Raw genomic sequence first — 14,157 nt, 5'->3', positions numbered from 1 at the left:
TGGGGCACCACCCACAGTTTGGAAACCACTGGAGTACCGTAGTAGAATCAGGTACTCCAATTGTACTCTAAATGTAAGATTTAAACTAAATGCTACAGTTTTATTGGGGAAAAAAAAGGATATTGCCTTAGCTTACACTTCTGTCTTTGTACATTTTGAACTTCAAAACTCCCAATTAATTTGAAGTTCAGTCAGTTGGAAGTCAAAGGAGCAGAATCGTGTGCATGGTCAATCATCATTTATTTTATGCTAAAATGTACAGCATTTATAAGTGACTGCCAATGGAGAAAAGTCATAAATACAAGACTGTCATTCTGTCCAATTGTTTGTGCACATAGCCAGGTCTCCCCCTGTGACTGTCCCTACCAGCCGTTCTGTACAGGTACAAAGGCTACAAAAGAGCAATATTAACAAAAACACAAGTACAAGTGGCTTTTTTTTTTTACATGCAATCTGTTAGCTTAGTTTGGTATATTTACATCCTCTCTTCTCCTACACTTTGTAAAATATAAATCCAACATTTTATCAAGATAGAAAACAAATCTACAGATGGAATGAAAATGTAACTTTTTAAAGAAATTGTAAAATATCAACTTTGGACTAAATTTATATTTCTTTATTATTATAATTTTTTTTTTTGTCAACACTTTTTGACATTGGTACAACTCTGAAATTTAAAAACAAAATCAGAGTGAGGGGTGCAATACGCTTATTTATCTTGCCAGAAGTCTCCTGTATTATAAAACAGAACGCTGCCTCAAAGATATCTGTTAGAAAAGACTTCAGAATTATACATACATGGTAATAAAAACCTCTCAACCGTACAGAACAACAGGATTAAAGAAGTTGACACATTTTTTTTTTTTTTTACAGTATTATTAGAATTAACAAAATATAGTTTCATCTTTCTCCCCCTGCTTTGTAAGCGAGGGGAACCTAACAAAAGGCCAAAATGTCTTTAAAATGTCTTGCTATTAAGCACAACACTGTTACTAATGGAGACCGAAGACCGATGCATGCTAATTGTCACTTTACAAAATAAGTACAATAATTTAAAATATACAAAGGCATGAGTGTAGTACAAACTAATCGTCAGCACTGTTAGACAGGTACACTAAACAGGTTCTAGGAATATCCACTTGTTTAAGTCTGTTTGTAGCAGGCACATTAGATGGCTTCATTTTGATGCTGCTACATAACTACACTCACACTCTCCCTCCAGGTGATGAAATCCTTCGCCGGTCTCCCCCCCCGTCCCCCTACCCTGCCTTCCCTACGGACTGATCAGGGAAACTAATACTAATTAAATAAATGTTCATCTTTATGGACGTAAGGCTTCCCATCTGTTAGGAACAAAAATACTTTGACATAGATAGATAGTAGCTTTTTGTAGAAAGTTTGCTTGTTGATCGAACTTGATGCATTCTTTCCAAGTGCTGGTTTTTAAGTAACTATTAACAAAATTACAACAAACAAACATGGTCAACAACCAAAAAGGCCAAATGTGTGCATCAGGGACTAATAGTAATAATAATTAATAATGCACATTTGTGTGATTTAAACATCCAGTCAGATTGATTCAGTCTGTCGGTAGTTACCGTTTCGTTAACTGTTAGTTAACTGTTGTGTTAGTAACCGTGGGTTACCGTCTGATGAAAGGCCCTTTGAGTGTCTGCTTGGACATAGGTCCGGCGTTGGTCATGTATCCATGGTGACCAGCTGAAGAGAACCTCATGTTGCCGTGGGGCGGAGCCTGCATGGGCTGTTGGGGGTACGGTTGCGTTCCCATCATGCCCATCTGCATAGAGGCGTACTGGGACCCGGGCGACTGGTTCATGTAGGCCGCAGCCATCTGTTGACTCGACATCTGGCTGCCGGGGTAACCACCGTTGACGCGGTAGCCATTCATGGCGTGGTTGTAGGCGGCGGCAGTGGGCATGGTCACAGCGTGGTTGTAAGAGGCTGGCATGATGTTGACCGTGCCCAAGTTCATGCCCCTGGGCATGGCAGCAAGTGTCCGGGATGAGGGGGCCTGCATGGAGACTGTCTGGGGGGCCCCGTGGGCATGGCTGTACATCTGCTGCTGGTGGGCGGAGTGACCAGGGGCCGCTGACTTGGAGCGTATGGAGATGTGTGTGGGGCCCCTGTGTCCCCCAGAGGCCATCTGAGCCTGTAGAGTCCGCTGGGAGGGGGTGATGTTGGGGATACCCATGGCGTTGCGTTGCAGCATCATCTGAGGGGAGCTAAGGGGGTGGGAGGAGGGCGGAGGGGGTGTCATGGTGGCCTGTACTTGGACCTGGGAAGCCCCAGGGTGAGGAGTGACCCCGTGGGGGACATGGGGGTGTGGGGACTGGGATAGAGACACCAGGCCAGAGTGCTGAGAGTGCGATGACAGGGAGGCACTGTTTGTATAGGATGTGATGGTGTGGGGGTGGGAGGCTGAGTGGGGGTGGGAGGCTGAGTGGGGGTGGGAGGCTGAGTGGGGGTGGGAGGCTGAGTGGGGGTGGGAGGCTGAGTGGGGGTGGGAGGCTGAGTGGAGGTGGGAGGCTGAGTGGAGGTGGGAGGCTGAGTGGGGGTGGGAGGCTGAGTGGGGGTGGGAGGCTGAGTGGGGGTGGGAGGCTGAGTGGGGGTGGGAGGCTGAGTGGGGGTGGGGGTGGGAGGCTGAGTGGGGATGGGAGGCTGAATGAGGGTGGTTGAAAGGCAGCGAATGAGGGTGGTCGATCAGGGTGTTGGTCAACTGTTGTAGTTTGGCCAGGCTGAAGGTGGCCGAGGGCTGGGAGTAATGACCGCTGCTATAGCCCTCCTGGTTCATCCTGTCGTAGAAGCTGCTCAGGTTGGAGCTGCCTGAATCTGGGCTGTCAGCTAGCTGCATGGGCACTGTGAAGTTGGTGGGAATGACACACTGTGCCATGGTCTGCTGCTGACAGTGGCTGTGCTGGCTGGTGCCGTGTTGAGTGTGAAGGGTGTGTTGACCGTGCTGGCTGAGCTGATTGTGCCGTACACTATGTAGCTGGCTGTGTGCAGGGTGTGTGTATGGGTTGTGTTGCGTTAGCTGGCTGTGTTGATTGTGTGGCGCACCGTGAGGCAGACTGTGTGGAGTGATTGTTTGCCTAATATGGCCATAGGGGTTGTGTGGGATTGTATGGCTGTGACTGTGTTGACTGTGACTGTGTTGGCTGTGACTGTGTTGGCTGTGACTGTGTTGGCTGTGACTCGGTGGTCTCTCCACCACTCCCACACAGCCCTGTGGTGACTTGACGTTGCAGTGCTGCGGGGAGCTCAGGCTATTCTGCTGAATCATACCACAGCTGCCAGGGTTGACGGCACAGCTGCTCTGCGCCAGGCCGCTAGGGGGGAGGGGCCCGTAGGAGCAGCTGTTCTGAGAGGGACCCCCGGCCCCACCGCAGATGCTGCCCCCCAGAGTGGAGTCATAGGAGCTGGGGTTCTCGTAGTTCTCTGTGGTGCTCTCGATGGAGCCCAGGTCACTGAAACCGCTGTCCACCACCTGCTGGGACGAGTGGTCTGACACTGACGACACATCCATCATGGGGCTGGTTGCCATGTTGTGGAGGGAGGAGGGGACAGAGATGGAGGCGTGGTCTGGGCTAATCTGGGTGTAGCCTCCACTACTCTCCAGGATGGACACAGCCGGAACGCTGCCTCCACTACTCTCCAGGATGGACACAGCCGGAACGATGCCTCCACTACTCTCCAGGGTGGAAACAGCCGGAACGCTGCCTCCACTACTCTCCAGGGTGGAAACAGCCGGAACGCTGCCTCCACTACTCTCCAGGGTGGACACAGCCGGAACGCTGCCTCCACTACTCTCCAGGGTGGACACAGCCGGAACGCTGCCTCCACTACTCTCCAGGATGGACACAGCTGGACTGCTGACGGAGCGCACTGACTGGCTGGGGTGTGAGTGGGCCGAGGACAGGGGGCTGCTGTGGTCAGACTGGGGGCAGCCTTCGTCCAGCGAAGTTGGGGTGTGAGGGGGACTCTGGGGGGTCACGTGGTGGGTGTAAGTCTGTAGGCTCCGGCATGCCTCCTGGGTCTCTCTCTCCACACAGTCCTGGTGGAACACAGAGCTGACGCTATCTGTCTCTGGGTCGCGCTCCGTCTCCTGGGTGAGGCTCTGTACGGCCTGGGCAGTCTCCTGGTCCACATCAGGCTCAGGGTACACCGGGGGATCCATCTCCTCTCTGTTCTCCTCTCTGTCTCTTAGTACGACAGCAGGACTCAGCGCTCCAAGCCTCTCTCTAGCGTTCTGTGGCTGCTGTGGCTGGTGAGGAGCCTCCTGACTGCTGCTCTCTGAGTCAACAGGGTGGTCAGAGACTACTGCTACTGATGTTGTAGGTGCCTGTTCCTGGATATGTTTGCTTCTCTCTTCTCCGGTGTTGGCAGGCTGCTCGCACCTATAAGCCACGACTACGGACTCCTCCTCCTGACATTGTTCAGAATCCTCACGGTTCAGATGTAGAAAAGCCGGTGTGATGTAGGACTGGGCTTTAGGAGGCTCTTTACAAGGCCCTGGCTCCAGCTGCTGCACGTCTCCGTGTTTCTCTGGCTCTGCTGTCGACTCAATGTGACTTTCGTCTTCATCGTCCGCATCCAGGTGCGTGGCCTCTTCCTCCTCAGCTGATCGTTCAGTGCTGTGTTTCAGCTCTTTGGGTGGAGACAGAGAGGGGGATGGAGAGGCCCCGTGCTCCTTGTCCTGTGAGTCATCCTCTGGTGGCTCTGACACCTCCTGACTGTTGTCACGACTGGGGGAGCTGACGGGGGAGCAGGCGGGGGAGCAGACGGGGGAGCAGACGGGGGAGCAGACGGGGGAGCAGAAGGGGGAGCTAGCTCTAGAGGCTATAGGGGAGGCTACCAGAGAACAGGCAATAGGAGAAGTCACAGGAGACAACCCAGGGGAGTGCCCTTCCTCCATGGGACTTTGGGGCTCTGAAGGCTCCAAGGCTAGCTTCTTGTCCATCTCCCGGCTGGCCAGGCCTCTGCTGGGCTCTAACCCTGCCTCCGTGATGGGAGAGGCCTGGTCCAGCTCCTCCTTTGGCTCTTCGGCCTGGATGTGGGGCTCCTCGGCCTCCAGCGGCGTCTCCGGGGGTGTGTACAGGTTCAGCTTGAATCCCATCTTCCTCTCCTTCTTCAGACGCCATTTTGGAGGCCCCCGTTTCACTCCTTTGGGCCAGCCCTTCTTGCGCTTTACTGCTCGAGGTCTGCCCGGTTTCTTCACCAGCACACCGGCCCCTAGAATGTAGAAAGAGAAAACGTCATTAGTGATGAGAAAATTGGTGTTGTGTGAATTATGTTCACATTTTAAAATGTACACGGTCAGTATACATAGTAATAAAGCTTTAAAAAACCATCTGAAAGATGGAGTTACCTTCGTTCCAGTGATTGTCTCTGTACATGTTTTTCTCTAGCCGTGGACGACCTCTGCGTCTCTTTACTGGTTTCCTAAGCAGCTCCTCCTCCGTCTCTCCCACCCTGCAGGTCCTCTCCAACAGGGGCCTCTCGTCCGACGAGTTGGCAAACGGTTCCTTCAGAACTTCCGTCGTCTCCGAGATGGTCTCAGTTGTCACACTGCTACTTATCCCTCTCCTCTCCTGACCTCTCTTCTTGAGGACCAGAGCTCTCTCATCTCTCTGGAACACACATATCAAACGTCAAACACAACCTTTCCTGGACAAAGATTAATCCTAGGAATGGACTAAAAAAAGTACTTTCTGAGCACAACTGCTCTCCAACATAACTTCCTCTAAACTCTTTCTGAAATTTACTAGCTACAGAGAGGGCGATACTAAAGACTCTGGTTAAATGTCTGAAGGGAGAACCTCATCCTAAATTCTTGTTCTGCAATATGCAATATGCTCCAAGCACACGATGTGAGCCTCAACGCTTGAGCAACTCTTTCCCACAGATGAAGGCTGCCTGGTTGAGAACCCCAAATGAGACCGGCAGAGTTAACTCGGATCACAGGCCTCTTTCTACATATCATCTCGTTTTCCACTAACTGAGTATCACAACAGACCAACCCTGGTCCTCCAGTACACCCTCGACAGACCAACCCTGGTCCTACAGTACCCTACCCGACAGACCAACCCTGGTCCTCCAGTACACCCTCGACAGACCAACCCTGGTCCTCCAGTACCCCACCCGACAGACCAACCCTGGTCCTCCAGTACCCCCCCTCCCCGACAGACCAGGGTTGGGCTGTTAAGGGGTACTGGAGGACCAGGATTGGGCTGTTGAGGGGTACTGGAGGACCAGGGTTGGGAAACACAATCTGGTGTATTATTATCTTCACCACAAGGGGGCAGTTGCCTATAGACAACACAGATGTTAAAACAACATTGGAGGGGTTTAAATTAGCCATGACCACTGACAATAGAACAAGGTTCAGTCTGTCTGCCATGACCACTGACAATAGAACAAGGTTCAGTCTGTCTGCCATGACCACTGACAATAGAACAAGGTTCAGTCTGTCTGCCATGACCACTGACAATAGAACAAGGTTCAGTCTGTCTGCCATGACCACTGACAATAGAACAAGGTTCAGTCTGTCTGCCATGACCACTGACAATAGAACAAGGTTCAGTCTGTCTGCCATGACCACTGACAATAGAACAAGGTTCAGTCTGTCTGCCATGACCACTGACAATAGAACAAGGTTCAGTCTGTCTGCCATGACCACTGACAATAGAACAAGGTTCAGTCTGTCTGCCATGACCACTGACAATAGAACAAGGTTCAGTCTGTCTGCCATGACCACTGACAATAGAACAGTGGTGTAAAGTACTTAAGTAAAAATAATTTAAAGTACTACTTAAGTAGTTTTTTTGGGAACAAGGTATATGTACTTCAATATTTATAAATAAAATAACGTACTTTTACTCTAAGTCTAAGTCCCTCACACCCAAAAATGTGAAATGCTGAGCAGGACACATTTTTGATTACATTTTTTAATTCAGGCACTTAAAGAGAAAATCCCTGGTCATCCCCCTACTGCATCTGATCTGGCACACTCACTAAACACAAATTATTTGTTTGTAAATTACGTCTGAGTGTTGGAGTGTACCCCTGGCTATCAGTGCATTTAAAAAAATAAGAAAATTGTGCCGTCTGGTTTGCTTCATATAAGGAATTTGACATGATTTATACATTTACTTTTGTATATTAAGTATATTTAAAACCAAATACCTATAGACTTTCTCAAGTAGTATTTTACTGGGTGACTTTCACTTTTACTTGAGTCATTTTCTATTAAGGTATCTTTACTTTTACTCAAGTATGACCATTGGGTACTTTTTCCACCACTGACAATAGAACAAGGTTCCGTTTTGTATGAATGCTAGAAAACAGTCTCCACAGCACCAGAGAAATCTGGTTATGTACTGTTTATCTGCTGTACTGTCAGGCCCAAAAAGAGGCTCAACATTTCACTGCAGTCAAGAGGATTCACCACATCCCTCTCTCTTAGTTTGTAGACAACACATCTTTAACATACTAAGTCACAATATATAATGATTGAAAACCATCTAATTTCTGAAACTATTGCATAACATCCCCATTCATTTCCTTTGTTTTTACATCCCTATGTAAAGACTACAAACAGCCAATCCTACAAGACAACAGCAGTCACCTGACCCTGCAATTGCAGCCATGTGACAAATAACACATTTCTAGTGGTCACCTTTCTCTTGACTCCAAGTACGGTGTGGGCCTTTGCTAGGATGGGTAGCGACCAATCAAAACCATCCTCATCGTCCTCACTGCACTCCTCAGAGACGTGCAAGCCTTGTTCTCCGGCGGCGGGGCGACGCTGGTAGGTTCTGTAGGGCTTCTTACTGTAGACCTTAGTGGGAGGACGAGGGTGAGTCATCAGGTAGACCACCTCTCTCTCCTCCTTCTCCCAACAACTAGCCTGCTCCTTAAGTCGCTCAGCCTGAAATTAAACACCCAGATCAACAGACATTATTACCATCTACTCAACATCCTCATCCGTAAGGGGAAATAAACAGACACGCGTACGGAAGTAAGTCTGCCTTAGACTTGACCACTGACAATAGAACAAGGTTCAGTCTGTCTACATGACTGTTGCACAACAGTCTCCACAGCACATGATTAGTTGATTATTTGACACACACACACACACACACACACACACACACCGGTTTGAGTGTGTCAAGAACTGCAACGCTGCTGGTTTTTCACACTCAACAGTTTCCCGTGTGTATCAAGAATGGCCCACCACCCAAAGGACATTCAGCCAACTTGACACAACTGAGTGAAGCGTTGGAGTCAACATGGGCCAGCATCCCTGTGGAACGCTTTTGAAAGTTTGTAGAGTCCATGCCCCGACGAATTGAGGCTGTTCCGAGGACAAAAGGGGTTGCAACTCAATATTAGGAAGGTGTTTGCGAATGTTTTGTACACTCAGTGTTTAGTGTCCCCTCTAATTTATGATATTTTTTAAAATTTGAATTGTATTATCAGGTATACTTTGATATTGAACGCTGCTGTACCTGTTGGGTAGGGCTTTGATATTGAACACTGTACCTGTTGGGTAGGGCTTTGATATTGAACACTGTACCTGTTGGGTAGGGCTTTGATATTGAACACTGTACCTGTTGGGTAGGGCTGTGATATTGAACACTGTACCTGTTGGGTAGGGCTTTGATATTGAACACTGCTGTACCTGTTGGGTAGGGCTTTGATATTGAACACTGTACCTGTTGGGTAGGGCTTTGATATTGAACACTGCTGTACCTGTTGGGTAGGGCTTTGATATTGAACACTGTACCTGTTGGGTAGGGCTTTGATATTGAACACTGTACCTGTTGGGTAGGGCTTTGATATTGAACACTGTACCTGTTGGGTAGGGCTTTGATATTGAACGCTGCTGTACCTGTTGGGTAGGGCTTTGATATTGAACACTGTACCTGTTGGGTAGGGCTTTGATATTGAACACTGTACCTGTTGGGTAGGGCTTTGATATTGAACACTGTACCTGTTGGGTAGGGCTTTGATATTGAACGCTGCTGTACCTGTTGGGTAGGGCTTTGATATTGAACGCTGCTGTACCTGTTGGGTAGGGCTTTGATATTGAACACTGTACCTGTTGGGTAGGGCTTTGATATTGAACACTGTACCTGTTGGGTAGGGCTTTGATATTGAACACTGTACCTGTTGGGTAGGGCTTTGATATTGAACACTGTACCTGTTGGGTAGGGCTTTGATATTGAACACTGCTGTACCTGTTGGGTAGGGCTTTGATATTGAACACTGTACCTGTTGGGTAGGGCTTTGATATTGAACACTGCTGTACCTGTTGGGTAGGGCTTTGATATTGAACACTGTACCTGTTGGGTAGGGCTTTGATATTGAACACTGTACCTGTTGGGTAGGGCTTTGATATTGAACACTGTACCTGTTGGGTAGGGCTTTGATATTGAACACTGTACCTGTTGGGTAGGGCTTTGATATTGAACACTGTACCTGTTGGGTAGGGCTTTGATATTGAACACTGCTGTACCTGTTGGGTAGGGCTTTGATATTGAACACTGTACCTGTTGGGTAGGGCTTTGATATTGAACACTGTACCTGTTGGGTAGGGCTTTGATATTGAACGCTGCTGTACCTGTTGGGTAGGGCTTTGATATTGAACACTGTACCTGTTGGGTAGGGCTTTGATATTGAACACTGTACCTGTTGGGTAGGGCTTTGATATTGAACACTGTACCTGTTGGGTAGGGCTTTGATATTGAACACTGTACCTGTTGGGTAGGGCTTTGATATTGAACACTGTACCTGTTGGGTAGGGCTTTGATATTGAACACTGCTGTACCTGTTGGGTAGGGCTTTGATATCGAACACTGTACCTGTTGGGTAGGGCTTTGATATTGAACACTGCTGTACCTGTTGGGTAGGGCTTTGATATTGAACACTGTACCTGTTGGGTAGGGCTTTGATATTGAACACTGTACCTGTTGGGTAGGGCTTTGATATTGAACACTGTACCTGTTGGGTAGGGCTTTGATATTGAACACTGTACCTGTTGGGTAGGGCTTTGATATTGAACACTGTACCTGTTGGGTAGGGCTTTGATATTGAACGCTGCTGTACCTGTTGGGTAGGGCTGTGATATTGAACACTGCTTTACCTGTTGGGTAGGGCTTTGATATTGAACACTGTACCTGTTGGGTAGGGCTTTGATATTGAGCACTGCTGTACCTGTTGGGTAGGGCTTTGATATTGAACACTGTACCTGTTGGGTAGGGCTTTGATATTGAACACTGTACCTGTTGGGTAGGGCTTTGATATTGAACACTGTACCTGTTGGGTAGGGCTTTGATATTGAACGCTGCTGTACCTGTTGGGTAGGGCTGTGATATTGAACACTGCTTTACCTGTTGGGTAGGGCTTTGATATTGAACGCTGCTGTACCTGTTGGGTAGGGCTTTGATATTGAACACTGTACCTGTTGGGTAGGGCTTTGATATTGAACACTGTACCTGTTGGGTAGGGCTTTGATATTGAACGCTGCTGTACCTGTTGGGTAGGGCTTTGATATTGAACACTGCTGTACCTGTTGGGTAGGGCTTTGATATTGAACACTGTACCTGTTGGGTAGGGCTTTGATATTGAACACTGTACCTGTTGGGTAGGGCTTTGATATTGAACGCTGCTGTACCTGTTGGGTAGGGCTGTGATATTGAACACTGCTGTACCTGTTGGGTAGGGCTTTGATATTGAACACTGTACCTGTTGGGTAGGGCTTTGATATTGAACACTGCTGTACCTGTTGGGTAGGGCTGTGATATTGAACACTGTACCTGTTGGGTAGGGCTTTGATATTGAACACTGTACCTGTTGGGTAGGGCTTTGATATTGAACACTGTACCTGTTGGGTAGGGCTTTGATATTGAACGCTGCTGTACCTGTTGGGTAGGGCTTTGATATTGAACACTGTACCTGTTGGGTAGGGCTTTGATATTGAACACTGCTGTACCTGTTGGGTAGGGCTTTGATATTGAACACTGTACCTGTTGGGTAGGGCTTTGATATTGAACGCTGCTGTACCTGTTGGGTAGGGCTTTGATATTGAACACTGCTGTACCTGTTGGGTAGGGCTTTGATATTGAACACTGTACCTGTTGGGTAGGGCTTTGATATTGAACACTGCTGTACCTGTTGGGTAGGGCTTTGATATTGAACACTGTACCTGTTGGGTAGGGCTTTGATATTGAACACTGTACCTGTTGGGTAGGGCTTTGATATTGAGCACTGCTGTACCTGTTGGGTAGGGCTTTGATATTGAACACTGTACCTGTTGGGTAGGGCTTTGATATCGAACACTGTACCTGTTGGGTAGGGCTTTGATATTGAACACTGTACCTGTTGGGTAGGGCTTTGATATTGAACACTGCTGTACCTGTTGGGTAGGGCTTTGATATTGAACACTGTACCTGTTGGGTAGGGCTTTGATATTGAACACTGTACCTGTTGGGTAGGGCTTTGATATTGAACACTGTACCTGTTGGGTAGGGCTTTGATATTGAACACTGTACCTGTTGGGTAGGGCTTTGATATTGAACACTGCTGTACCTGTTGGGTAGGGCTTTGATATTGAACGCTGCTGTACCTGTTAGGTAAGGCTTTGATATTGAACACTGTACCTGTTGGGTAGGGCTTTGATATTGAACGCTGCTGTACCTGTTGGGTAGGGCTTTGATATTGAACACTGCTGTACCTGTTGGGTAGGGCTTTGATATTGAACACTGTACCTGTTGGGTAGGGCTTTGATATTGAACACTGTACCTGTTGGGTAGGGCTTTGATATTGAACACTGTACCTGTTGGGTAGGGCTTTGATATTGAACACTGCTGTACCTGTTGGGTAGGGCTTTGATATTGAACACTGTACCTGTTGGGTAGGGCTTTGATATTGAACACTGTACCTGTTGGGTAGGGCTTTGATATTGAACACTGTACCTGTTGGGTAGGGCTTTGATATTGAACACTGTACCTGTTGGGTAGGGCTTTGATATTGAACACTGCTGTACCTGTTGGGTAGGGCTTTGATATTGAACGCTGCTGTACCTGTTGGGTAGGGCTTTGATATTGAACACTGTACCTGTTGGGTAGGGCTTTGATATTGAACGCTGCTGTACCTGTTGGGTAGGGCTTTGATATTGAACACTGCTGTACCTGTTGGGTAGGGCTTTGATATTGAACACTGTACCTGTTGGGTAGGGCTTTGATATTGAACACTGCTGTACCTGTTGGGTAGGGCTTTGATATTGAACACTGTACCTGTTGGGTAGGGCTTTGATATTGAACACTGTACCTGTTGGGTAGGGCTTTGATATTGAGCACTGCTGTACCTGTTGGGTAGGGCTTTGATATTGAACACTGTACCTGTTGGGTAGGGCTTTGATATCGAACACTGTACCTGTTGGGTAGGGCTTTGATATTGAACACTGTACCTGTTGGGTAGGGCTTTGATATTGAACACTGCTGTACCTGTTGGGTAGGGCTTTGATATTGAACACTGTACCTGTTGGGTAGGGCTTTGATATTGAACACTGTACCTGTTGGGTAGGGCTTTGATATTGAACACTGTACCTGTTGGGTAGGGCTTTGATATTGAACACTGTACCTGTTGGGTAGGGCTTTGATATTGAACACTGCTGTACCTGTTGGGTAGGGCTTTGATATTGAACACTGTACCTGTTGGGTAGGGCTTTGATATTGAACACTGTACCTGTTGGGTAGGGCTTTGATATTGAGCACTGCTGTACCTGTTGGGTAGGGCTTTGATATTGAACACTGTACCTGTTGGGTAGGGCTGTGATATTGAACACTGTACCTGTTGGGTAGGGCTTTGATATTGAACACTGCTGTACCTGTTGGGTAGGGCTTTGATATTGAACACTGTACCTGTTGGGTAGGGCTTTGATATTGAACACTGCTGTACCTGTTGGGTAGGGCTTTGATATTGAACACTGTACCTGTTGGGTAGGGCTTTGATATTGAACACTGTAACTGTTGGGTAGGGCTTTGATATTGAACACTGTACCTGTTGGGTAGGGCTTTGATATTGAACACTGTACCTGTTGGGTAGGGCTTTGATATTGAACACTGCTGTACCTGTTGGGTAGGGCTTTGATATTGAACACTGCTGCACCTGTTGGGTAGGGCTTTGATATTGAGCACTGCTGTACCTGTTGGGTAGGGCTTTGATATTGAACACTGTAACTGTTGGGTAGGGCTTTGATATTGAACACTGTACCTGTTGGGTAGGGCTTTGATATTGAACACTGCTGTACCTGTTGGGTAGGGCTTTGATATTGAACACTGTACCTGTTGGGTAGGGCTTTGATATTGAACACTGCTGTACCTGTTGGGTAGGGCTTTAAAAGTTGAACACTATACCTGTTGGGTAGGGCTTTGATATTGAACACTGTAACTGTTGGGTAGGGCTTTGATATTGAACACTGTACCTGTTGGGTAGGGCTTTGATATTGAACACTGCTGTACCTGTTGGGTAGGGCTTTGATATTGAACACTGTACCTGTTGGGTAGGGCTTTGATATTGAACACTGTACCTGTTGGGTAGGGCTTTGATATTGAACACTGTTGTACCTGTTGGGTAGGGCTTTGATATTGAACACTGTACCTGTTGGGTAGGGCTTTGATATTGAACACTGCTTTACCTGTTGGGTAGGGCTTTGATATTGAACACTGTACCTGTTGGGTAGGGCTGTGATATTGAACACTGCTGTACCTGTTGGGTAGGGCTTTGATATTGAACACTGTACCTGTTGGGTAGGGCTTTGATATTGAACACTGTACCTGTTGGGTAGGGCTTTGATATTGAGCACTGCTGTACCTGTTGGGTAGGGCTTTGATATTGAACACTGTACCTGTTGGGTAGGGCTTTGATATTGAGCACTGTACCTGTTGGGTAGGGCTTTGATATTGAACACTGTACCTGTTGGGTAGGGCTTTGATATTGAGCACTGCTGTACCTGTTGGGTAGGGCTTTGATATTGAGCACTGTACCTGTTGGGTAGGGCTTTGATATTGAGCACTGCTGTACCTGTTGGGTAGGGCTTTGATATTGAGCACTGCTGCACCTGTTGGGTAGGGC

The 14,157-nt window shown here is 47.7% G+C and overlaps 1 protein-coding gene across 2 annotated transcripts in view; it reads right to left on the bottom strand.

Annotated features, from left to right (window-relative positions):
* Positions 1 to 223: 223 nt before the first annotated feature.
* The window catches only part of LOC110499546 (histone acetyltransferase KAT6B), a 101,842-nt gene continuing 87,908 nt past the window's right edge, over positions 224 to 14,157 (bottom strand). For both annotated transcript variants that reach the window (XM_036956330.1, XM_036956331.1), the window contains exons 15-17: positions 7,697 to 7,948; positions 5,387 to 5,648; positions 224 to 5,250 (exon numbers count right to left, since the gene is read on the bottom strand). In XM_036956330.1, the coding sequence (XP_036812225.1) occupies positions 1,643 to 5,250; positions 5,387 to 5,648; positions 7,697 to 7,948 (4,122 nt within the window). In that variant the 3' untranslated portion in view covers positions 224 to 1,642. The remainder of the gene's footprint in view (positions 5,251 to 5,386; positions 5,649 to 7,696; positions 7,949 to 14,157) is intronic.

This window comes from Oncorhynchus mykiss, chromosome 20 (genome assembly GCF_013265735.2).
Source record: "Oncorhynchus mykiss isolate Arlee chromosome 20, USDA_OmykA_1.1, whole genome shotgun sequence".
Lineage (NCBI taxonomy): Eukaryota > Metazoa > Chordata > Actinopteri > Salmoniformes > Salmonidae > Oncorhynchus > Oncorhynchus mykiss.
The sequence above is the reverse complement of the archived record's forward strand: the minus strand, read 5'-3'. Positions and strand labels throughout refer to the sequence as shown.